At 43.0% G+C, this 27,407-nt stretch overlaps 1 protein-coding gene across 1 annotated transcript in view; it reads right to left on the reverse strand.

The window, feature by feature from the left end:
- ACTR1A (actin related protein 1A) overlaps positions 1–27,407 on the reverse strand; it is a 249,474-nt gene that overhangs the window by 149,034 nt on the left and 73,033 nt on the right. Inside the window, exons 4-5 of the mRNA XM_085606531.1 lie at positions 10,804–10,929; positions 6,863–6,987 (exon numbers count right to left, since the gene is read on the reverse strand). Coding sequence (XP_085462657.1) covers positions 6,863–6,987; positions 10,804–10,929 — 251 coding nt within the window. The remainder of the gene's footprint in view (positions 1–6,862; positions 6,988–10,803; positions 10,930–27,407) is intronic.

The following is a 27,407-nucleotide window of genomic DNA, read 5'->3' on the forward strand; positions in this document are numbered from 1 at the left end:
AACGGAGCAGCGGTTGGTGGAGGTGGAGGAAGTGCAGACTGCATCGGAGGCTGACCGTGTGAAGATGGGGCGACTCATGCAGGTACTGCAGGACAAAATGGAGGATGTTGAGGCCCGCTCGCGACGCTGCAACCTGCGCATCACAGGCCTGCCGGAGACGACGCCCATGGGACTGATACAGCGATACGTGGAGAAGTTGCTAGTTGAGCTGCTTGGTCAGGGAATATTCTCTTACATGTTTGTGGTGGAACGAGCACACAGGTCTCTGGGGCCCAGGCCCCTTCCGGGTGTGCCACCGCGACCAATTTTAGCGAAATTATTGAACTACCATGACAGAGACGCGGCCCGGAGCGCGGCTAGGGAAAAAAAGACACTGTCCTACGAGGGGTCGACCATCGCACTATATCCGGATTTTACGGCCCGTGTCCAAGAGGCTAGGCGGCAGTTCATCCCGGCCAAAAAGCAAATGCGGGATATGGGACTGGACTATGCGATGCTTTACCCTGCCAAGCTGAGAGTTAATCGGCAGGGGAAAACTCATATTTTTCTCGATCCCAAGTCCCTGCAAAAGGCGCTAAATGACTGGAGCAAGGAGAGGCGGCGGAGTCCAGAGAAGCTGCCGCAGGGAGACGAGGCAGAGAGCTCGCTGGATCACCAGGACTAATGTTTGTATATGAGCGATATATGTGGTTGCGCCCTTGGGTGGCTGGGATCCAGAGACGGGGTGAAGACAGTGGTGGTTTATGTGACTTTGGTAGCGCTCTGTGGGGTGTACATTATCAAGAAGTCCTGAGGTAAGGGCAGTGGCCGATGGACTGCTGGGGATGCGGGGGCCCGAGATGGCCGAGCGTGCTGGCTTTGCGAAACCTTGTTTGGATGTCCGCGGTACTTGGAGCTTGGCTAGTGTATTAGAGTTGTGCCGGGCGGCGGAGCTTGGGCCCGGCATTGCTGGATGTGGCGTTAATTTATGTCCCGGCGCAGTAGTGGGGGCTAGATACAGGCACTCAGAGGCTCTTATGAGGTGCAGGGTGTATTCCCTTAACAGACTCCGCACTGAGCGACCTCCGCCCGCGAGTGTGAACCACAGTAATCGGGAGTTATTTGGTTTGGGGAGGGTAGGGGGAGGTGCGGGCAGTCCCTAGATAGGGAGCGGCATGGCCGAGTTGGGGGAGGTCTGCTGTGGGTGGGGCGTTTGGGAGGATGTTTGTTTTGTTTTTGAGTCGAATGTAGTCATGCAGGGTCCGTTTCTGTCCCTTGCCCACTCTCGACACTGTGTAAAACACTATTTGTGTGAAGTAACGATGCACACACAGGAGAGTAATGTCGAGTGATGTCACGCGTGGGGGTCCGTTGGGTTCCTTTAGAGTTGTGACTTGGAACGTCAGGGGCCTTAACGATCATCGGAAACTGCGTAAGGTGCTGCACTACCTTAATAGACATAATATTGATGTGGCCTTCCTACAGGAGACGCATCTCCCTAACCAAAGTCCCATGCTGCGCGCGAAGGGGGTGCTGGGGAATGCGCTGGCGGCTGGCTTCACAATGCATGCTAGAGGCGTCATGACTTGGACAAACCCTAAATCGACATATAAGCTACAGTTGATGGCGGCGGATAGTGGAGGCAGGTTTGTGATAGCGCGCTGTCAGGGCGGAGGCCTCGATTTACTGTTAGTTAATGTTTATGGACCAAACTATGACTGGCCGGAATTTTATGCATCCTTAATCAACGTAATGAGGGGCTGTGATGTACCTCATGTATTGTGGGGCGGAGACTTTAACATGGTCGGACATCCGGGACTAGACAGATCAGGGGGGGTCGGGGCAGGGGGCCGGCTGCTGCTGTTAAAGTGGTTGATAGAGCACTGACGAGTATGGCATTAGCTGATGTTTGGAGAACGTTTAACCCGATGGAAGGGGGTTTTACACATAACTCGGCATATCATGACCTGCACACGCGGATAGACTACTGGCTGGTGTCAGTGTCACTTCTCCCATAGATACGCGCTTGCCAGGTTTTGTCGCGTACACTGTCGGATCACTCCCCTGTACTGCTGACCCTCTCCCTGCCGAAAAAGACTATTCCGCCCTTTACGTGGTGGTTTCCCCCGTACTCGCTGCTGGACCCCCTCTTTAGGGAGGAAATTGTGGAAGCGATCACAGGATATTTTGAAAATAATGTTGGCACAGTGGATAGTTTCCAAACGGTTTGGGAAGCCTTTAAGGTTTGCATTAGAGGGGTAGCTATGGCGAAACATTCCGGGGTGCTTCGTGACATCCGGCGACGGTTAGCGGCCCTAGAGAGTAGACTGGGAGAATTGGAGTTGCGGCAGCAGAGGGAGGCCGGGGGTGATACAGCAGAGGAGTTGAAGAAAGAGCTGGCAGATTATCATGAGGCGGCGGACGCGGAGGTGCAACATTTGGGGAAGTATGCTACTGCTAGGGTATATGGGGAGGGGGAGAGACCCGGCTCCGTTCTTGCAAACATGTTGAGGGTCCGGAGAGGTAAGGCCAACATTACTAAGATCAGGGCGGAAGGAGGGGAAATGCTAACTGACGAAATAGATCTAGTAGAGCGCTTCAAGTCCTACTACACAGCGCTATATGCCTCAAGACAGACTGGCATGGATGATGACAAACGAGACTACTTAGATTATATAAAACTGCCCTTCCTAACCAACTCGCATAGGGAATTCCTGGCCCTCCCCATAGAGAAAGATGAAATACTAGAAGCTCTAGCGAGCATGAGGGCGAATAGCGCAACGAGAGTGGATGGCCTCACGGTCACGTTCTACAAAACATTTATAGACCTGCTGCTCCCGCATATTTCGACACTGTTCGATGATATATGCGTTAAGGGCCAGATGCCGCGCTTTATGTGCGAGGCTATTCTTGTGGCTATCCCCAAACCGGGGAAGCCCCCGGAGGAGTGCAGCTCATACAGGCCGCTCTCCCTGCTTAATGTGGATGCCAAGCTGTTCGCAAAGGTCCTGGCCACACGTTTGGCGCTGCTCACTCCGGAGCTGGTCGTCCCGGAGCAGGCGGGGTTTGTACCGAGCAGGAACCTTACTTATAATTTGCGCACCGTGTTTGGCACTAACCAACATGTTTGACCGGACTCTAAGGCGCTCGCGGTCTTCCTGGATATGGAGAAGGCGTTTGATTCTGTGGAGTGGGCCTTTATGAGCCAGGTTTTGACTAAATGGGGTTGGGACCGGTCTTCTTACAGATGATTGGGGCGCTCTACAGGAGTCGTACTGCGAGAATACGACTTGGCGATCGGGTCTCTGATGCGATTCCGATTACCAGAGAGACATGACAGGGGTGCCCCCTGTCGCCCATCCTATATGCCATTGTTGCGGAGCCTCTGGCGTGCGCACTACGGGAGTATCACGCCCTGAGGGGAGTGAGTTTCCCTTCCTACAAGATTGTGGTCTCGACGTATGCGGACGACACCCTGCTATATGTCCGGGACCCAGAGCACAATCTGTCATCGGTCCTGCGTGAGGTTGTGCACTATGGAGCGCTGTCTGGCCTACGAGTTAACTGGTCCAAGTCCATTGCTTTCCCATTGACTCCGTCTACCACGATCTTTGAAATGGATTATCCGCTCCAGTGGTCTGACGACCCAGTCAGGTACCTTGGAATACAGTTGCATGTAGACTCTGAAATAGTTCTGCGCGAAAATTACGGTAGGGCCATCGATAAGCTGGAAGATGACGTGGAGCATTGGATCGGGCTGCCTCTGTCTTTGGTAGGTAGAATATCAATCATGAAGATGGTGATACTGCCCCGATTCCTATTTTTGTTTCCAAACATCCCTATTGTGCTGCCGCGCTCCTTTTTCGCTAGGCTTAATAAGTCCTTGTTGCGCTTGGCATGGGCAGGTAGACAGGCACGGGTCAGTTGGCGCGTGCTGACATTGCCTTGTTGTATGGGCGGTCTGGGGGCGCCAGACCTGGAGCTGTACTACAGAGTGGCGCAGGGTGCCCAGGCACATAGCTGGATACACTGTGAGGAATCGATCCCGTACCTAAAGCTGGAGAGATTGTTCGCTGACCCGCTGCCCCTCCCGGCGATAACATGTGAGCCGTTGACCGCAGGGTGGGTTTTCTGGACTCGCTCAACTCCACTAGGCATGCTTGGCATTGTATATTACAGCAAACTGCCGGGGCATTACTATATTCACCTTTGATGCCCTTGGACTGGGCGATGTGGCTGTCTCCTTGCAGGGATACGGGAGTGATGCGAGCCCTTCGAGAGCTTGGAGTCCATACTGTGGGGGAGCTATTCGTAGATGGCACGGCTAAGACTTGGGACGAGGTGGCAGCGACGGCTGAGGCCCCTACTCAATTGCAACGCTTCCAGTTCCATAGGGTGAGGGGGGCGTTGAGACAGAAATTGGGGGACGACATGGCTGAGCCCCCTGAGGTCCTGGAACTGACTTACCTTATTAAACACAAAAGCCCTCGCAACTTGATTTCTCAACTATACAACATTGCGATGTCGCAGCGATCCCAGCTATACACCACGGCTAGATTGGCGTGGCAAAGAGACCTGGACATTGTCATAGATGATGCCATGTGGTCGTACTGCTGTGTCGGCACCCGTGGGATCTCACTTCACGGCAAACATAGGTTAATCCACTTCAAATATATAAATAGAATCTATTACACGCCGGAACGGCTGCATAGGTACGGCCTAAGAGAGGAGGCGTCATGCGATAGGTGTGGCCACTCAGTAGCAGATTTCTATCATTTAGCGTGGGATTGCCAGGGCATCCTCAAATTCTGGGCAGCTATTTTTCAGGAGATAGGCAGAACAGCTGCACTGGAGCTACCCCCTGACCCTGCAGTTGCACTGCTGGGCTATTCTAGGGAACTACCCAAAGCGGCGCGGAGACTTGTGGACAGGGGACTTCTGGTGGCAAATCGCAGGGTTGCGATGTGTTGGATGCGGGCACCCCTCCCGACAATGGCGCAGTGGGCGTGAGATGTGCTTTACTGCTGCACGCAGTCAGATACTTTCAGTGAACTACTCTCGCCACGTAGCAGACCAAAGTATTTCTGGGGCCTATATGCGGACAACCTTAAGAGGGATCGTACGGCAGCGGACACTGAGCGGGGGGCGGAAAACGAGGTGGATGTTGGGGGAGCTGTTGTTTAGGGAGTTAATACGCTAATTGTCATAAATGTGGGGTAGCATTGTTACTGAGGAGTGGATATACTTTCTGCGCAGACGGGGCGTAAAGACTGGGGGTTATTACTACGGTAATTGCTGACACACTGCTGAGTGTAATGGGTACGGTAGTAGGGAGGAGGCATCTGCTAAGGGACCACAATGCTGGATGTTGTATAGGAGTGGAATCACGGGTGGGTTGCGGACTAGATGCTACTACAGGCTCGGGTGTGGGAGGGGAGGGAGTTGGGTGTTTTTGGTAGTTATGTTAACTGAGAAAACTGTGATCTATGGTAGAGAATACTATACAGAAATGATGCACTGTGCTGAACTAGCGGCTGTACATGACATATTGCATATTTGACTACTGTACTGTCAGGTCGTCGGGATGTGGGATGAGTGGTGCTGCAATAAACTTCATGACGTGTTGTTAGCCGGCCTCCGGGTTGTAGGCGTGAAGCTATGTACATCACTGTGAGTTCTCAGTACATAAATAAAATAAATAAAAAGAAATAATAATAAAATAGTCATTATAATGTAATGGTAGGTTGATGTAAAAGCATTCAAAGCAGTAAGATTCAACTGTACTCCTGAACAGGATAGAATGCAATGAAAACGCCTACACAGAATATCAAGTATTTGCCCTAAAAAAGCAGACACACACATTGACATGTTTGACAGATATGTCAGACTCCACATAACTATTCAGTAGTTCAACAATGTATCTCAATACTAATATATACATTAACCATCACAAACACACATCAAATTACTCTGCTCTCCATCAGCTTCCAGCCCTTTATATGTTACAGACCATTCTTCTTTCTGTATGTATTAAAGATCCATCTTGCGCAGTGTGTCTTTACTTTAAGTCTCACTTTATACATATTCAACTCATACTATCTCTGTACTTCTGGATGCCCATCTACTGCTACTCCATATAACGTCTTCCATGCCTTTGCCATCTACCTCCTTAGCTTATTAGGAGCATGGCCAAAGTTGCACGTTACTGAAGTAACGATGAATGTGCTCCTTTTTATGCACCTGCTTCTTAAGCATATGCTCCTCAACACATTTGTCTCAGGCACTGCTGACACCTCGTAACTCATTGTGCAACACTGAAGGAGACGAGCGAAACATTACAGGCATTTAGGGCATGCGTACAAACAAAAAAACACTGTAATTACCTTGCCATAAAAGTCTGTGATAACTATGTCTTCAATACGATTACCCAATGTGCAAATCATTTACAAAGCAAACCTCACAGAGTTAGAAAATGTTTTTGAACTCCAAAATGTACATATTTTACTTAAAGATAATTCTGAAATTAACCTGTGCAGAAGAACTGAGCTTTCACTTTAAAAGTTTTTTTGTTTATACATTTTTCTGTTTTTAGTAATTACAGTACCCTGCTTTTTTATATCTTCAAAATCAATGCTACTTACTTGATTGACATTAGGAGGTTACAAAGTTGAGCCAATCAAGGCTACTTGCAGACTTCTACAGTTGATGCCTTAACAAACCGAGCTATATCACCAACTATTTGGAATGCTGTATCTTAAAATTACATTATATATTTCTGCTTTAGAATAAGTGAAAGAGTAATAATACATTTAAAGACGTATTTGACCAAATTAGAAGAATAAAAGTTAGATAGGCTATGAAAAAAACAGAATGAAATACTAACAGACTTAATACAGCTTGCATTGAGATGAAGAGGGCTGGAACATTGAAGGTTTCAAAGAAAACTTCAGCAGCTCGTTCTCGATTTTTCCTGGGATTCAATGGAGCCTCTGTGAGCAACACTGGATGCTAAGAGAAAATGACAAGGAATATTAATGAACTCAGGCTTCCTTAACAAGAATAATACAGGCTCTTTTATCGACAGAAATACACTTTAAAATGCTGAAAAAAAGGCAAATCAGCTGCAGCTACAATTTCCCAGTGTGGGTGTCTTTTGTGAATTCAGCCGTTTTGAATTATTCCTGGTCAGCTGACTGGAAATCCTCAAAGGAGTCAAAAGATGTGAAGTGTGTATCATGGGTTTCTATACGGTTGAGGGATTGCTATCAGCCACTAAAGAAAAAGAAACCCAAACTAGAACATCTACATCCATTTGTTTTGACCTGGTCCCTCGATTCAGAACCTGTTTGGACAGAGGGTCATATAAAACCTATGACTATTTCAATTGATCGTACAGAAAATGCAGCAGAAATGGTATCTGCGTGAGTAGCATATGTTGTCTCTCCCTACACCCTGTGCTTCAGATGTATGTAGTATTCTCAAATGTTTGCCTCTCCCTGACCCCTGAGGAATCTTTGTCCACCGATTCACCTGCACTGTCCTTTCTCTCTCATGTCTGTGCCTTCCTCTTAAAGTCCCACCTCTGTACCTTGGCACCCACTGCTCTTTCTGTCTCACACCTCTATTTTTTGGTGTCTCTCTCACTTTCTATGTTCTCGCTCTGGTGCCTGTCTACCACTGAGCTAATGTTTTCACTGTAAATCTTTCACTTGCCCTGTATTCTTCCAATTCCTTACTAGCTCATCAGCTCCTCACTCATTCCCTATTCCTCCATTTCAATTAACCTCATTCTGCCCGTCTCTCTGGCTCTTTGCAGCCTTTGGGTGGAGCCACCCCTCCTGAGATCAAATAAGCTGTTAATTTAATCAGATAGGTTTATAACCTTCAGCATAACGTTTTTACAAAGGACCTGAGCATTTGAGACTGCTTAGCAATGACGGGTGTGTACGCGTCATTAACTATGTTATGTTATGTTATGTTAATGACACTTTTAAAGCGCAACAAATACCCGGAGGTGTCCTGGCGCTGTCTAGAAATCCCTATAGGTCAAGCCAGAGAGTTACGAGCGGCAGGTGAGGGGAGGTCAATCATACCGGAAAAGCCAGGTCTTCAGTTCTTTTCTGAAGGACATCAAATCAGGCATGGTTCTAAGATAGAGTGGAAGGTCATTCCAAGCCTTAACGGCCCCGTAAACAAAACTTCTACCTCCCCATCGGGCCTTACTGATACGTGGGACTTGAGCCGGTTTTGTTCCTTTTGATCGCAGGCTTCTTCCCGGAACATACCATTGCATACGCTGCTTTAAAAAATCTGGGCCAAGTCCGTGTAAGGCTCTAAATGCCATTGACAGCGCCTTAAAACGTATACGGCTTTTTATGGGGAGCCAATGTAGTGTTCTTCTTTCCAAAGAAACTGAAGCGAATCTGTAAGAACCTGTAAGTAGACGGACTGCCGCATTCTGCAAAATCTGTAATCTGTTCAGTATGCTTAGCTGCGCGTTCAAATACAGCCCGTTACAATAATCAAGTCTCGAAGTTACCAGGGCCCTTACCACCGTATGTCTACTGTCTCGAGGGAGCAAGGGTAGCACTTTTCTCATCATTCTGATGGTGTATCTAGTTTTGGATGTTAGTACTTTTATTTGGTGCTCCATGGTGAGTTTCTCATCCAGTATCATGCTGAGGTTTTTCACCTTTCTGGCTGGAATTGGGAGGGTGCCCATGGAGTTGGGCCAGCAGGCTGGGGTCCAAAAATTGCAGGTGTTACCAAACAGTATGACCTCCGTTTTGTCCGAATTTAATTTCAGGCAATTTTCGGACATCCAGCTGCTCACGGCCACCATACACTCCCATAGACGCAATTCCACATCCCCCTCCCCCCCCAGGTGTCAGTGAGACAACAATTTGCGTATCATCTGCGTAGGAGGGGATGCCAAACCCGTAGGACCCTATGACGGGTGCCAGTGTACTAACGTAAACCTTAAAAAGGGTGGGGCTGAGTGAGGACGCCTGAGGGACCCCACAGGGAGTTGAAAAAGGTTTCGACTGGAACTCCCCCAGGGACACCACTTGTTTCCTATCAGCTAAAAAAGAGTTGATAAGGTCCCCTGCTTTACCATCAATCCCACACATTTTTAAACGATTCAGGAGTATTGAATGGTGGACCGTATCAAAGGCCGCAGACAAATCAAGCAAAATCAGAGCTGCCTTGCCACCCTGATCCACTGCCTCTCTAATCTCTTCTGTAGCTTTAATTAGGGCGGATTCTGTGCTATGACCTGACCTAAAGCCATATTGAGAGGGATCGAGTACCTGGGAATCCTCCAGGAAGAGACTGAGTTGTCTGTTCATGATCTTTTGAACAAGTTTAGCTGGGAGCGGAAGTCTTGCTATAGGGCGAAAACTGGTGGGGTCATTAGTCGGGAGATGAGGTTTTTTTAGTAGTGGTAGAACAGATGCCAATTTCTAGTGACTGGGAAAAGACCCTGTTTCATACATCAGGTTAAATAAACTGGAAAGCTGGTCAGCAATTGGTCCAGCGGCAAGTTTAGCCACCTTGATGGGGCAAGGGTCAAAAGGTGATCCAGAGTTAGTTTCCATCAGGATCTTTGTGTGTCCAAGGAGGACACTGGCCAGAATTTGACAAGGGTCGGGAAGGAGGCACGATCTAACCTCGAGCCCTCCCAGCTGGTCTCTGGGCTATTGATGCCCCTCATGTTAAAGGCTGCAAAAATAGTCTCCACCTTAGATAAGAAGAATTCGGCCAAGTCATCGCACAGCTGTTGGCTGGGTCGAACTGGACATGGCTTTGGTGCTGCCAACTTGGCCACTGTCTTAAATAGCTCCTTGGCTGAGTTACTGGAGTCCAAAATCTGAGAGGCAAAGTATGTTTGTTTGGCCGCAGCAATAACTTGTTTGTATGTCTGGAGGCTAATTTTGTAGGCTTTTCTGTCGGATTCATTATAATTAATTCTCCATCTCCGTTCTTGTTGCTTGCAAATAAGCTTTTGGGATCTAATCTCCTGAGAATACCAGGGAGCAGAAGGATGTGCTCTCTTAGGCCGCAACATTTTTGTAGGGGCTACGGAATCACAAGCTTGCTGAAGCCAGCCTGTATAATTATAACATGCTATATCCACATCTCCAGACATTTTAGCGGCAGAGGAGGACAACAGTTTGATCAAAGAGTCTCCCTCCACATTGTTCCATGCTCTTGTTTTTATCCTGTCTTTGTACCCTGTGGTTTTCTTGCCAGGATCAGTTAGTAAGATTTCAAATTGGACAGCGGAATGATCCGACCATGCTAGGGGAAGAAGGCTCTTAAAATGTAAATTGCATTGGTTGGAAAAAATCCCATCCAAAGTATGTCCTCCCCTGTGCGTTGGGCCCACCACCCGCTGCCTAAGATCTAAAGAACTATGTGGGGGTGGTTTCCGAAATGCCATGATCTGTGGTAAATGTTGACTGTTCAAAAGGATAATCTAACTGTATATAGTTTTTTGTGTTGTAATGTACATTAAACATAACCCCCATCCAAAGTTCACAATCATGACCAGTTGAAATTATGCTTTAGTGTAGCCTGTAGGAGAGAGCAAATCATCCTTTGTGAAACTAATGTCACTCAAATGAGAAAAACACACTGAAACAATAGTGTACGACAGTATGAGATGGAGAAGCACAACAAAAACAAGCACAATGTGACTCAAGAAAGATGATGGTTTTATTGCACAAGCTAACCTAAAATGAAAGTTACTGAATGTACCACCATTCATTATTAATTAATGAACTATCCACACTCAAACCTGGTTAATTAAAAAACATTCACCTCCTCTGAAAAGGTTTGAAGTTGGTCCTTGGAATACACATATTGCCATATCCGTTCCATATCGTTCCAGTCCTTCACTATCCCATGTTCCATCGGGTATCGGATAGACAACAGACCTCTATGCTCCTAGATGTAGGAAAAAACAAAGAAGTGAATTCCTTGTGATTTCTGTACTTCTTGTCCTTCTTTCTTCTTCAAAGCCTGGTAATTGCCTGCACTATTGGTAAGAGCTGAAAATGTCTTAAACAAAAGACTGGCACTTGAATTTTGGAGCACTCCGTGAAAGGACACCCCGGAACAATGGTTCCCCATTGTGTGCGCTTCACCAACTATTAAACCCAGTCGCTATAAGTTTCCCCAATATGCAAGATTGTAGCACCACATACACTACAATAATAGATGGCTAAGCAGATGCTAAGTAACAGGAGGAGCAGTGACTTATAGTAGCAGAATCACCAAGAAGGTTATTTTTCCCTTACACTCTCATCTTGGGCACCCTCCTGCCTAACTATATGTGAACCTGCTTTAAGAGATCTTAATACTAGGAGTAGGCTATAAAGTATAAGCTCAGTTGAGCCTTTAAGCAATGGTACTGCACAGAACTTTCAGGCAAAATGTAGTAAAGTTAGTGAAAGATGCATCCATAGAGTGATGCATGTGGAGTGGTCAAGGTTTCTGCCCTACAAATATTCTGAAGAGAAGGGATTTTAGAATACCATTAAGGTCTAATACTTCTGTACCCTAATTATTATGTAAGGGATGTAAATGTAATGCTTGTACCATGTTTAATATAACATTTGTAAAGTTGACATGAGTTTGCCTAGTCGAGCTCCAATTGCACTTTCAAAACAATATGATGTGCTGAGTCAAATGCTATCGTGTTTTCTCTTTCTCTGCACCAAAAAGCCCCAAATGTGACCTTCAGTATTTCACGAATTGTATGAAATTCAGTTGGCTTTACAGCCTTGCTTTCACTGTCTCAACTAAATGTTTCTCATGTGTGTGCATAATGTTCCTTAAGGAAGAAAAGCACAACTATACTCAATTGAAGTCCATTTTTTTGGGCTGAATAGAGGTGTTGTTGATATCTTGAATATGTTTTTGTTTGTAGGGCAAAATACATGATTATTCAAAAGATGTAGAGTAAAAGCCATACCATGTGATGTGCTTTGTACTTTAATATTAGACAGCCCAATGTAATTTCTACATCACTCTACACTGACAGTACGATTTCTTGGTCTAAAAATATATAAACTCTCCATGTGGGAGGCGAATCAAGCTCTTTCGTGGTCACCTTAGAGAGCCGAGACCAGGTAGTCTGTTTACTGATCTGTACTTAGAATATTTTTCATATTTCTATTCTCCTACTAAACTGAGTGGCCCCTATGACAAAATTATCTTTAACTCATTATTTGTTTTGCGCTAGACCATATTTGACTCCAGCTATTGACTAATTTAAGGCTCAGTTTTCACAGAAAATTCAGATTTTACATTTTGAATTGACCGACTAACCATTGTTTTTTGCCATCTGTAGTGATTTTTTCAATTTTAATAAACCTTCATGGTTTGTACTTTGCACCTTGTCTTGTGGATTTTCCATTGTGGATTTTCTTATGCAAATTCTCTAGGTTCACATTAATTAATGTTTAGGGCTTTAATCTTTGAAGACTAGCACACAGCCACGATCTAACAATCTGCCCTATTAATTCTGAGAGGCGCTGACAGTTTTTGGAAACAGAGAATGGTTTCAGCAAACTAGATGATTTAGCAAATCGGATGGTTATGACAGACTGGGGAAAAATTGGTGCAAGTTATAGTGCAAATCCTAATTGGAAAATTTGCATTCCCAAAGAATTGTAAGAGATAGGGAAACCAAACACTCCCTAGCCCAAATTCCTGGCATTGATAATCTGGTCAAAGAATCATGTGAGAGTAACTAATGCTTGTTCTGTTCTTCAGTGTGTGGTTTAATGGGTTGTCTTATGGCAGGTGATTTCAGTGTGAGACAGATGTGTGAATTGCGGCGTTAAGTTCAATTGTTGTTTTTGGTTTTGTATTGCGCACCTGGCTGAAGTTGACATTTGCATTGCATGTTTTGCATGAATTGATTAAATTGTTTGTATTGTTCACTTTATTATACAAGCAAAAAGGACAAATTGATTCTAAGGTAGATTGGCACCAGTTGGAGACTTATCTTAGTGTGATTTAAACATTTAATGTTTCCTCGTTTTGTGACTAGTTTGATTTCCTTCCCATATTCCGGTAGGCAGACAAGATTTCTTTATTTTTTAAATGAATTGAAGGTCTGCGTTGAAAGTCGAATTTTTAAATTGTATTATCATTGGTTTGTTGCTTGTGTTACTCAACCCAACATGTATTAAAATGGGTTCCACTTTGAAAAAGTCTGAAGCTCCAGCGTATGAGAGCGAGAAGGCTCCATCTGCCCACAAAATGTTGAAAATTTTGGTCTATGGCTCAGTGAATGGCAGAAGATTACTGTTCCAAACACTAGGAGGTCAGTTTAGAAAACCAGGAAGTTATTCGATAGATACAAAAGACAGCATAGAGAGTGAACATGACAGGGAGTGAGAGCGTTTTCTGCGACTGTTTAAGGATCAAACAAAAGGAAAATAACTGTTGGAAAAAATAAAATAAAAAATGAGAAAGAGAACGTATCGCTCCTTAGTGATTTAGATGAAGAGAACAGATTTTCAAATGATTTGTTGAATTTGAAACTAACTTCGTATAATGATAATCAAAGTCCACAAGCACAAAAGAGGGGAGCTGGAGAGCCGAGATCTGTCCTAGTAGTAGTGAATTAGTGGTACCTGAGAGAGCCTTAAGAAATTGATGCTGTTGACTTAAAATCGAATTGGGAGAAATTGTTAATAGTACTATTAATGAAGAAAGAATACTGTCCAATAATTAAGAAAAATTTAGATATTGAGTAAAGAAGCAGCAAAACTTACGTGTGATGCATATGATAAGGTTGAAGAATTAGCGGATGAACTTGATTTGGATCTGTGTAAAAATACATTATGTAGAAATTGAAAAGAATGCACGTGTGATACTGAAATAAAAGAAATGTAATGTGTCAGCTTGAGGACAAATGTGGGTGAATTTATAAGACTTCTGAACAATTGGAAGAACTTAAAAGGATACAGAGAAAAAATGCTGCAAAAAGAAATAAATTGGTCGAAAATTAAGAGAGCAGCACAGGAGTCTAAGCCCGTGCACGAATACTGTGAGATTTATACAGATTTACATGCAGTACCGTGCAGGAAATGATCTCACAAAGGAAGGCATTAGCAAATTAATGTCCACTTTTGTTTTGAGTTTGTGAAGAAGAAGGAAGATAAAGAAAAGCTTATTGAGGCACAGACAAAGAACTTTCAGAAAGGTGGCAGGAAAAGTGACCAGATGTCAGAGGCTGTTTTTTATTTTGTTTCTGTTGCAGGTGCAAATTCAGGTATGCAGGAAGTGGGTGTGCGGAATGATTATTTTCAATTTACACAAAATTAAATAACATTTAAACAGGTTGTTTCTCAGGGCAAAGGTAGAGGTTGTGTCAGTCATTCAAATGTGGCCAATATAACAGTAACATGCTGAAGAAGACTATGCCTTGTCAGTTTTGCTGGAAGCTTGGACACTGGAAACAAGAGTGTAGATTTAATCCAGAAAGAGTGCAAAGTGAGTAGCAAATGGTTCCACAAATGTTGCAGAATGTGAATTAGATGGCAAAGAACGGATTAGCAAAGTCAGCAACCATAGCCCAACTGAACTCTGTGAAGAACATGCATAACCAAAAGGCAGTTGAATGTAAACTTGCCTTCTGCCCCAATGATGAACTAGAATATGCAGAACAAAAAGCAGATTTTTCAACAAAATCCATCAGTAATAAGTAATAATTTTCCTCAAATTGCATCGGTACTCCGAGTACCAAGTCAGATGCAAGCACAATGATAGTGCCGGGCGGCAGGGGGGTTGTTGAGAATTGTATGCTTGGTGCAGTCCTGGAGCTAGACGAAAGTGCCCCCCCATATGTAGATGATGAGACGAAGGCCGCCCAGTATCATTTCTAATCAAAGTTGCTACCTGCTCCACAGTGAGACCAATTGAGGTTCCTAACCTACGCCTCCTAGAAAAGAGGTTCAAATTGTAGGCATTCGTAATAAGCGAATTACTACAAAGCTGTCAACAAATGTCCCTCTAAAAATAAGATCAAATGAGAATGACGGCTAATTTATAATTTGGGGCACAAGCCCAGTTAATGTGGCTAAGTGCTCGTGAAATATACTGATGACTCGACAATCACAGGCAAAACAAAAGAAGCTTGTAAACTTGACATGATAGCAATGTTGAACCATCTTGCAAAAAAGTATCATAAAGAGACCCCAGACAAAACTGCAATATTGTCAAAAAGAAGCTGTTTGTTTGAGACACAAAATTGAAAAAAGGAGGAAGGTGTCTATCAAACGCATCTCTGAGATTCTAAAAATGAACCTACTAACGACCCAGTAAGAAGTGATGTTGTTTTTGGGAATGGTAAGCTATAGTCATCAGTGGATCGCAAACTTTTCCATAATTGTAAAGCTTTTATTTACAGGGGCTTATTCACAGTGATGTGAGTGATCCGGTGCCCTTGGACAATGAATGTATAAATGCCTCAGTCTCTTAACTGCATCAGCTCTTGGAATACACACTTGTAAAAAAGATTTTTATTTATTCTGCCAAGAGAGAGAAGGGTGCTCACTTTCAGTGTTCACTCGGCAACTCTGAGGAGCCAAACAGCCACTGGCTTACTTTTCAGCTATGTTACTCCCTGTGCCCACTACACTTCTGGGCTGCTTGAAAAGCATCACTGCTGCCTTTCTTGCCATTAAGGAGAGTGAAGAGATTGTCATGGGTTATACACTTATTGTGTTGGTGTCATTCAACTGAGTTTTGTTGACTCATACACAAACTCAGCATCTGACAAGGTATGAGCAAATCATTTCTATTGCTGGAAATATTTCAAATAGACGTTGCAATAACAATTTCCCACCACACTTCTGCCAACGCCTGATGGGGAAGATTCCGATGATGGAGACCATGAATGTGACCAAGGCAATGAATGTGACAGAATTGTGCCAAACCAAGACTAGATACTCAGGATGTACCACTCAAATTGGTTGATTTTATTTTATTTGCAGATGGTTCTTGTCTGAGACATCATAAAGGAATTTTAAGCATAGGATATATTGTTGAAGCAACAACTTGGTAGGCTTGCCTACAGGCGGAATATGATGAGATAGAATGGACTGAACTTTTGGAGGCCCTATAACAAGGAGTCACCCAAAATAGAAATGGGCCATGCATTCTGCAGTACAGTTACCTCGGTATGTTGCGGTTTGGAAATGTGAAGCACATAAGAATGGAGATTACATAATTACACCTTGCAATCAACATGCTGCAGGAGTTGAACAATACTGTGCTCTTATGTCCAGTACATGGGAACGAAATTAAGAATGTAATTTTGAAAAAGATAATGTAATTGTTTTCTTATCTACAACAGTACAAACATTAGAGCGGTTGAAACTCTGCAAAATATTGTTCCCAAGGAAAAAAGTAGGTTACAGCAGTTGTGCCACTGATGAGAATGGCATTTGGAGGTCACCTGATGCTATATTTTCTATCACCAAATTGTATTTTGAACCAGATGACTAGGGATATGCATGGTCCTACTCCTATTGGACGTGATTGGTATGATACAAGTTTTCAGGAAATGTTGCTTTAACCCTCATTTCAGAACTGCAGCTGAAGGTTTTTGTCAGCACTGTGTTACTTGTCAACTTGAACATTGGCAAAAATGCTGCAGCGACTTTAAGTCACATTGGACAGTCTGAGGGTTCATTAACTAGATTTCAGATTGACTCTGTGGAAATGCTAGGTGCAAAGGACTGTGTTACATTTTTTCATTGTCTACATCTTTTCTAGGTGGATGAATGACTCTCAGACTAGGAGTTGAAACAATCTCACTGTAGCCAAGCTCTTATTGAGAGAATTGATTCCTAGATTCGATTTGCCACCGTCTTTAGAAACGGAAAGGCTAACTCACTTTAAGAGTGAGTTCATGAAAGTGTTGTGTATGGCACTGAAGTTGTAACAAAGATTTCATTGTAGCTATTGACCAGAAACATCCGGAATTCTTGAGAGTCAATGGTACCCTCAAGTCATGTTTTTCAAGATGTAATTAAACATCACTGAAGTGGTTCGATGCCTTACCCTTCGAACCTGGTGAATATGCGATGCACCCCTAATAAGATAACAGGTCTCTGTCTGCATAAAATAATTATGAGAAGAGTAATGAGAGTTCCTGGTTTTCATTCTGCTGCACTTGTGTTCATTCCTGATTCTGATAACCTGGTTCTGGATTACTGCAAAAATGTGGTAGATATAGTACCTCCATCTCTCACCAGGTGAAACGGACTACACCACTAAAGGTGAGGAATTTTCAGTTTGATTAAATTGATTAACCATGCATACTTGCAAAGAAATCTCTCAAACCAATCCTATAAAATAACATCTTGCAAAGATGTTTCTATCCATTTCACATCAGGATGCACATTACAGTGAGGCGGTACTGGCCCAGGACTGGGAGTGGAGTGCGGATGTTGGACCCCAACTTTCCTTTGGTGAATTAGGGGCATGTTTTGTAGCCGGTACTGGAACTAATCATCGCTGTCAGAATCAGGTGAGCTGCATGGAGAAGCAAGCCAGTGGAGGTCTGAGCAGTGCCAGAAGCAGCAGAGGCAGCGGCAGAGGCGGTAGCAGTGGTGGGATACTTACTTCGGAGCTGGCGGTCAGCAGGTATACTCTGCGCAATAAGGATTTGAGTACTGTCTCTGTTACAACTAAGTCCCCTATAATCTCTCCTCCCATAACAAAAATTAAGGCAATTTCCAGGAAGGAAAGTCAGACCATGGCTGCTACGCCTCCGGGAAAAGGAAGAGGTAGGAAAAGGGCTCGAGGAGGCGCCGGAGTGAAGATAACGCCCTCATTGAAATCTTACTATAAGGTCCTTTCTACTACCGTATTGGATCAGGGGCTAAATAAAAATAACAATATGAATATTGATATGGCTGTTCCTATTGTTCCGATAACTGCCCTTCCTAGCATTGTTGAACAACCCTCCCTGAGCTCCCCCGTAGTCATAGAAGGGGTGGAGTCCGTACCTCAAGATCAGCAGCTAATAGTACACTCTTCAGTGGAGTTAATAAACAGTTTCTCGGCGTTAGAAGACCTGGCGGATGTTCAGGAAGATGTTCGAGGAGAAGACGATGGAGCCCCTTTAGTGGGCAGAGAAAGGGCTTCAAAATCTAGCATATCGGTCCCCCAATCGACTAGTTCCCCTGCTCCACTAACATTGCCACCTGGGTCATTAGCTGAAATCCTGTTAGGTCTTAAAGAAGATATAGGTAGGAGATTTACAATCTCTGAGACCAACCAGGTAGCTATTCAGGCCTCGTGTGAATTACTTGCTCAGAAAGTGGAGGAAGTTACACTTAGGACGGACGCTCTTGAGGCAGAAATACCTAAGATCAAGGAGGCTTTGTGCTCCTCCTCTGTAGTGCTGGATAAGTTGGTCCAACAAAATAGAGAGTTGAAGGTTGATATTGAGCGCCTTGAAAATCACTCTAGGAAAAAGAATTTGAAAATTCTGAATGTCCCTGAGGATATGGAAGGAAGCGATATTAAGACCTTTGTAGTTTCTCTTTTAAAAACTACAATCTTAAAAGATCTGCCAGGAGAAAATTTGGATTTGATGGCCGATATCCAAAGCGTCCATCGTGATCCATTCAGGCGGAAACCTGGAAAAGAGCGTCCAAGGAAGATCTTGGTAAACTTTCTCACGTTTGCCATTAAGGAGAAAATATTGTCTTTGGCCCTAAAAATCGGCCATGTGAAGTATGCTTCTTCATCCAGCTCATTCTCATTTCTTATTCGCTCCAATGTTTCTCATATCACCGCCCACAGGCAGTGGGAATTGGGTAAGAGGATGATCACCTTGAATTCCTTGGGAGCCAAGACACAGCTGAAATTTCCTGCTTCTTTACGAATCATGTGGAATAACCGCATGTATAATTTAAATCAAATAGAGGAAGTTGATACCCTAATAGATAAGATCGGTAAAGGAGGTGGGAATAGCAACGAGAGTGAGAAATAAAGATTTGGAAATTTATTCTAATTATTGATTACATTTTTGAATGGATAGGGTGTAGAAGGAGCGGAGGGGAGAGGGCAAACTCGGATTAATAATAAAAAAAAAAATTTAAAAAAAGAAGAAGAGGGATTGATATATGTATAATATAAAGCTGAAATTATAGTTTATGAGTATTTTTTTGCTGTTCTTTCTGATTAATCTATAATTGGTTAAGCCACACACCAGGTGACCCCGCAAAGGGCTTAAACCCAGAGGAATAGGGAGGGTTCCCCAGGGAGTAGTGGGTGAGAGGGTTTCACGGATGGGTGGGGGGGGAGAAGGAATGCACGGGTGGCTTAGCAGTGGGAAAAAAATTAAAAATAAGTCCTCTTTTCATCTTTTCTTATCTTTTAAAGAACGAGGGCTCCTGGGGATGGCAAGTCAAGGAGGGGGTGATGAAAGACGGATATGCTGACCGCTAAGATAAGGTTTATCTCGTGGAATGGCAATGGGCTACGGTGCCCACGTAGACAAAGGCTGATAATGTCTTTCCTAGAGCAATCTTCAGCCCAAGTGTGTCTCTTACAAGAGACTCACCTGAGTAAACTTGAGTGCAAGGTTGTTTTTGGAAAATATAGATGGGTTGATTCTTTGTGTTGCTCTGAGCAGACAGTACAAAATAAAGGAGTAGCTGTCCTATTTAGAGTATGAATCTGGTAGATGGATCTTGGTATCAGCGGATATTAGGGGCACTGAAATTGTTATAACATGTTATTATGGCCCCAACGTTGATGACCCGGCCTGTCTGCTCAAAGTACAGTCCAAATTGGTAGCTGTTTCTATTCCAGTCGTAATCGGAGGAGATTTTAATGTTCTTCTCAATCCCGTACAGGATAGATCGAATTGTAGTCACTATGTGGCTGCCCCGCTTATGCGCAGGGCAATGACTAATATGATGCATGAGCTGGGATTGATAGCTGTTTGGAAGGCAAAAAAGGAGGGAGAACCAGGTTTTACCTTTTTCAGCAAAAAACATAATCACTCCTCTAGGATTGACTATATCCTTATGGATAGATTGGGGCTGGAAAATTTAGAGGACATTGTAATCCTTCCATGTATTTTATCTGACCATGCCCCTACAGCATTCTCATACCTAGGAAATAAGTCTAAGATCATCTCCACGCCTAGGTGGACCTTAAAAAGGGCAATCCCATCTAACCAGGAAGTAATCTCTGCCATCAAAACATCTACTACTAACTTTTTTTCGGATAATATGGGCTCGACGTCATTAGGACTATGTATGGGACGCGTTTAAGGCCCATATCCGAGGTATGTTACACAGTTTGATCTGTGCTAAGAATAAAGAAGAGGCGCTAGTTTTCAAAAATAGGGAAAAATAAATATCTAATTTGGAAAGAATAAGGTTGAGTTGTCAAGCTGACAACTTGGCACAAACCCTTAGCGATCTGGAGCTTCTCCGATCACAATATAGAGGCAAGTTAGATCAAAAGATAAAAGACCAATGGCTGGTCCACAATATGGACAATTATGAATATGGAGAAAAGGCTGGTGCTATTCTGACATGGAAGGTAAAGGCAGACAGTGTAAAAAATAATATTAATAAATTGATATTAAATGAGACAGGGGAAACATCTTGTAGACAAGAAGATATGCAAAGGTGTCTCCTCTCTGTGTTTTCTAATCTTTATAGAGAGGAAACATCTTCTAGTCCTAGCAGTATTCGAGAGTGGTTAAAAACTAAGGCCATGCCAACATTGACAGTAGAGGAGCGCAACATGTTAGATGATCCCATTACAGTAGAGGAAATTAATCTTTATATTAAGAAAATCAAGATTAATAAGGCTGCTGGGACGGATGCTCTACCTGGGGAAATTTATAAGGTACTTCAGGAGGAGCTAGCTCCTAGGCTACTAGAACTTTTTAACAAGATCTATAAGTTTGAAGGTAGGGTCCCTTCCTCATGGAAAGAGGCTACATTAGTACTTGTAATGAAGCCAGGAAAGGATCCTCTTAAGGCAGATTCCTATAGGCCAATCTCCCAGCTTAATGCGGACTATAAGATCTTTAACAACATCTTGGCGGGGGGGATTGGTCAGGATAGTTCCCCGATTGATTAATGTCGACCAAAAGGGGTTCATCCCAGGTAGGTTTATCCAAGAGCAAACCTTACAGTTGATTGGAAGTATAGATTTGGCATTGGCAATGTCAGAGCCCTTGGCTGTGGCGGCTTACGACGCAGCAAAGGCGTTCGACCGCGTTAATTGGGCCTATCTATGGGAAACCTTAAAAATGATGGGTTATGGTGTTATATTCATACAAACCCTTATTAAGTGCTATGAGGGAGCCTCTGCAGTTATTTTTTTAAATGGTTTGTTGACATCGAGTTTTAGTATAAAAAAAGGGACTCGACAGGGGTGTCCCATTTCTCCTCTATTGTTCGATATCTATATCGAGCCTCTTGCACAAACATTGCGACGAGATACACAAATCACCCCCTTTCAAGCCTTAGACTATAAATGTAAACTAGCTCTTTATGCGGATGATTTGATGGTCTATACCAACAATCCAATGGAGGTGCTTCCCAAGGTAGAAGCTATTTTGAAGGAATTTGGTCAGTACTCTGGGTATCTGGTCAACTCATCCAAGACTGAGGTAATGTGTTGGGGCGTTGAGAATTGGCTTGAAAAGAGTAGTAAGGAGTTTAGATACCTGGGGATAACTAGAGTGCAGGATTTAGGTAGTGTTCCAACGATAAACTTGAGGAGAGTGGCCAGGGAAATTGATCATCTTTTTTCCAGATGGCAGAACTTACCTCTCACTATATATGGACGTGTAAATCTGGTTAAGATGGTAATACTGCCTAAATTAACTTACTTATTAAAAAAAATAAAAAAATCCCTCTTGAGTTCCCAGATAAACTGTTGGGAAAAATCCAAAGTAAAATCAGCAGTTTTATATGGTCTAATAAAAATTCTAGACTATCCTGGAAGAAGCTAAAACGAAGATTGTTAAAGGGTGGTTTAGCTCTTCCAGATGTGTTTTTTTACTCCTTGGCCTTTCAGTTTAAAAATATACGTTCCTTGCTTTCTAGTCCTGTTGGTACCAATTGAGGAAAGATCCTGAGTGTGATGGCTGGCTTGGAGGGTGGGGGCCTTGGCTTTTTATACAAGTTCGGGCGCCCAGGTTCTTTAAGAAAGTCCGTCTAAAGGTTTTAAAATCTGCACTCAAAGTGTGGCTTAAAGTTAAGGAGAAATGGGGGATAAAACATTATTCTGATTTTGCCCCAATTTGGGACTCTCCGGGATTGCCAGTATGTTTGAAAGATAGTTTGGCGTCCCCAATTAGAAATGCTGGAATAATGATTTGGTCTGATCTCATCTCGCCCGATGGAGTCCTTCCTTGGGAGGTTCTTAGATCAAAAATAGGGGATTCTTTGTCGAGATTCAAATATTTGCAATTATGTTCTTGGTTTTCATCGGAGAAGGAGCTTACTGGAGGAAATTGGGAGATCGAGACTATACTTCAGAACGTAAACCCAAGAAGAAAGGAGGTTGGGCTGTGGTATAGGAGCTTATTAGACGCTGAGGAGATAGAGCTTCTTCCCCTTCATTCGGTATGGAGCTCTACGTTACTGGGAAATCTATCAGCCAATTTATATCCTCTTTCTCTCCGAATTCTATATAAGTTTGTTAAGCCAGCATCTCTAAAAAAAAACATTTTTATGTGATCAATAGGCTGTATTACACGCCCAAGAAGATAGCAAAATGTGTTTCTTCCCCTCCTCCTAGGTGTCCTAGATGTGACTTGGCTGAGGCCGATGATGTGCATATCTTCTATGATTGTACACGGGTGAGGGATTTTTGGCATAATTTGGAAAGTTCCATGGAAGTTGTTATTAAAACTAAACTGCATATCAATTTAGCTCGAGTAATCTTTGGGCTGGACAACGATCTTATGAGGCAGCTCTCTACGAAGCAAGTGGGATTATTTTTTAGTTTGATACTGATTGCCCGTAGAGAGATCTGTAAACTATGGAAGGATCCTAGACCACCGTCCTATGAGAGTTGGTTGGGCGCAGCATTGGGTATAGCAAGACTCGATCAGGGTATGCTGGACAATCAGGACAATAACATTTGGTCACCATTGATCCTTTGGGGCAAGGAACTGAGGTTGGTTTAAGATCTCATTGGTCCAATGATTACACCGAGCCTCGTACGAAAGAAGCTGGCCTGGTTGGTCTAATGCATAGGCAAAAACATTAGCCCAGGGAGCCTAGGTCGAATTGGGGCTTGAATGTAAATTTTGCTTGCAGATGGTGAATGAGGACTAAGAAAAAAGAAAGAAAAAAAAGATGCACATTACAGCAACTGGGTGTTGTTTTTTGTGGCAAAAATGTCCAATCACAATAGCACCAGGCCTTGACGGAACTTACACTGATGTTAAGCATTAACAAGTCTTCTGGACAAAAAAAAAAACAACTGTAACATCTGTTTTACCACGAAGAGGGAACAATACTGGAAGAACTTAGTTGATGAACCAGTTCCATATCTTGAACAACTTTCCCGCAGAGGAGGGATATATAAAAAAAGAATGCATTGAACTATCAGTGGTTAATATGGCGAACTTTTCTGTGGAGAATTCCAATACCATGAGTTTGATATCTTTCAAGTTAGAGCCACACTGCAAATAACCTGAATTCATGGTAATGCCAAAGCCTGACATGAGACCCCTGCCTTCATTAAATTGGAATAATAATCTCCAGCTCAGAGACTGCTTCACTTGGCCTGGAATTGTGATCTTTTTTAACTGAAGCACTAAAGAATGAATGAACTTCTGAGGGAGATTGTTCTTGAAACCTTTTTCTCTAGTCAAGATTAAGATATAACACATATTTAAGAAGCAATGGGCCCCAGAGGTCCATTGCTTCAAATCATCGTGCAAGGTCTGTGGAATCACCACACCAACTTGCAGCATGATTGGAAAAATGTCTCACTGCCTGACTTAGGGAAATAATCCTCCCTGAAGTTGGACAAGAGAGAAAGTATATCACTACCAATGAATGTTGAAGTCTTTAGGATGACATCAAATGGGACTACTTTTACATTTAAAAGACTATTGCAAAACAAACAAAAGTGCTCCAGACAAGCCGCTGATGATTGTACCTTGGTTAGCGAATTGTCCAAATAAGGGATCAATTGTATCTCTGGCAAAGACGAACAGTGCTCACAGAGAATGATTGATCTCTCGATCTTGACTGCAATATAGAAGTGCACATCCAGTCGTGTGGCCCTCACATTATGAACTAAAGTTATTGTGTGAAAATATTCCACAAGAAGTTACTGATTCAAGAAACAAAGTACAAAAATTAGCTACTACCAACCGGTGTCCCCTTGCTTTGTCTGTCACGCCCAATACCTGGTCTTTTTGGGAATGATTTAGTACGTCCAGGAAAATCACTTGCCCACCTGATCCCCTGGAAATAGCTTTGTTTCCTCTATAAGATGTTGTTTATTAACCTCTGACAAGCTCTGGAGACTATCGGTGAAATATTGAATGACAAAGTCAGGATTTAAGGAAGGCTCAAATCATTTCATTCTTTGATGACACTGGGCACTGACTGACTACAAAAAGATGTCATCTTCTACCAAAAGGTCATGCATGTTCCAAGATCGCTAATAAAGCACCTGGTTCCCCAATCAAAAATAAACCTGATTTCCTAATTAAACAATGATATAGTGCAACTGAAGAAGGGTTTGTGGTTTTATATCAAGCTCTACACCACTTGCTTGAAGACTATTATTTCACATTAGGTTGGCATGTCATCTTAAAAGCCTGTGAAGTGTAGTAAGAGCCTTGTCTCCATAGTGTAGTTGTTATGGTGCCAAGAGATCTTGCACTGACAACACCTATGTACTACTTCTCTAACAACTCAACAGGGAAAAAAATGTTTTTTCCATTATAGGGCAGGTCTATGGACATATTTCTGAATACTAGAGTGTGGCTAGGGTGTGAAATTTTGCAGAAAAATAGATTTATTCTTTGGTCTAAAAGTAGTGTTTACTAGGGCTCTTTTAAACTGAAACTACTGCAATAGTCCCTCTTATCATCCCGACAGCCAAAATAGAAATTAATTTGCAGTATCAGCGGGTTAACATCTGCATCGATCTTACCACTTCTGTATGTTAAATACACTCATAACTGAAATTTACTTTATTTATCACTGCAGCAATGCTAAATCTTGACACTGAATTACCCAAGGTTTCATTCTTTGTCCAAAAGCAATGTTGATGAAGCATGACCCTTTCATTTTCATATGGTCAAAGTCCCTATATCCGAATGAGCAGGTAAGCATAGAAGCTTGATAATGTGCATTTTGTCATTTGAATTCATCATCTACGGAAACTGATCAAGATGGCTCTGAATGTAGTCGAAGTCTGATGGCAAGTAAGGGCTACATAAAAGGAAACCTTAATAAACCTCTATAAGTCTTGACTAAGAAACCATAGGTTTGGGTGTAGGACTTTAACAGTGCTGCATAGGATGCAATAGATTCTAATCGGCACACAAATCAGACAACAGTGCCTGTGACAACATTCTGATGAAGACTGACAAGCAGGCTCCACTTTGGAGAAATTGGTTTAGGATCTGGCAACGAATGTTCCCCAGAAGGAGCAGGAACAGCAGAGGTGTCTGATACTAGCATCAGAATTATTTCATCTAGGCAAGAAGCCAGATCATCAGGAAGGTAGTTTGAAAGCATTAACTGCATGACTGTATCACTGATACAATCGACATGTCTGCACTGTCCAACTGTAAAAGAGAGAAACAAGCACTTTGAGGTGGTAATAAGCGAGAAGAATTTATAATATTATAATAAATATTAAATATTAAATGCCATGTCTAAGTCCCTGTATATTACATAAAAGGTAAACCTGACGAAAACTAAAAGGGAGGAGGATGACAATTCTATTAAAAACATTATCAGGAAAATTAAAAACATAAGGCGAGAACTGAAGTACAAACTTGTCCCATTGTTATCCTAAACAACTGCTCTAAGGTATTGAAGAATGGCATGTTCCAGAAAACTCACCTTAAGGGGAAACATGACCTGCTTGGAAATGGACTGTACCAGAAGTTATAAACAATGTCAGGCATTTACTCCTAAGGTTTAATGGTAGGAAACAATGCTGAACAATTACAACAGGTGACTATTCAATGTTCCCTTCCATTCTTTCCTCAGCTTGTTCTGCTTAGCATTCTACGTATTACACCTAGCTATGGGTAGAAAAGGTGGTGTCAATTTAGCTGACAAATCAAGCTCTCTAGTGCTTTGAAATACACATCCAGGCACAAATGTAAGGCATTGAGATTTTGAACAGAGTTCATTTCAACCACCGGTGTGAGGGCTTTGGCACAGCCCAATCAAACTATTTGGCAGATTTAGCTCTGGTAGTGTGATCAACCCCCCAGGTAACTCGTTTTCTGTAGAGAACCAAGTGCTAAGTGCCAATGCAAAAGCACCCCTCTGTGGTATCCTTCAAAACAGATCAGAAGTGAAACATACGTCATGTGCCACAGGACCTCAAGTGTTAAGTTAGACTCCCAAAAAGTACTCACAAGTGACTGCACTCCAAGGGTCCCTTTCCTTCTCAAATGGACAGAGGAACATCTCTTACCACAGGCAACGCTAAGTTGGTTACCATGGCCAGTTCAGCATGCATCTTATGCAGATGAGCCAGCTTCTGTCCTGATGAAAGGTAAACCCAGTTCCTTCTTGGGATTCCACAAAAGATTTGCGACTACAGAAGAATTTCAGCGCAGAAGACACAAGAGCTCCCAAGACACTAGATCCTCAGTCATGAAACACAGGCTTTGTGTGGGTCAGCCACTGAGAACTTTGTTGCATGATGCTTTGCCAAGATGTACTGACTGACGCCTGTTATAAACTGCTTGCATGGAAAAGGGTGTCAAGTTCTTTGAAGATCAATCAACATTGAAACTGTAAGATCATTCCAGAAAGCAGGCACAGACAGAAATTAAAATCTTTCAACCATAAAGAGGGAAACACCACAGATAGTCTCTTCATCCTGTCCGACAGGCAGCCACAACAGCAAAGAATTGTGACTGCTGGTGACCCAAGTGTAAGGTGTGATGCTGACAAACTGCACACGGAGGACTCCAAAATGTGTTAAACTAACAGCATTCCTCTTTGAAAAGATGTTTTGAATTTCTGCCTGTGATTATATGAAATTACCAACCAGATGGAGGTCAAAATGCAGAGAGCAATTACATTTGTAACAAAACATACACAATTGTGAAAAATATTTCTCAGTCAAATAAGCTTCAGCGCTTCTAACAGACATATCGGTTTATCCTACATTTGAAGTCTTTATTGTTGTTC

This window comes from Triturus cristatus, chromosome 1_2 (genome assembly GCF_964204655.1).
Source record: "Triturus cristatus chromosome 1_2, aTriCri1.1, whole genome shotgun sequence".
Lineage (NCBI taxonomy): Eukaryota > Metazoa > Chordata > Amphibia > Caudata > Salamandridae > Triturus > Triturus cristatus.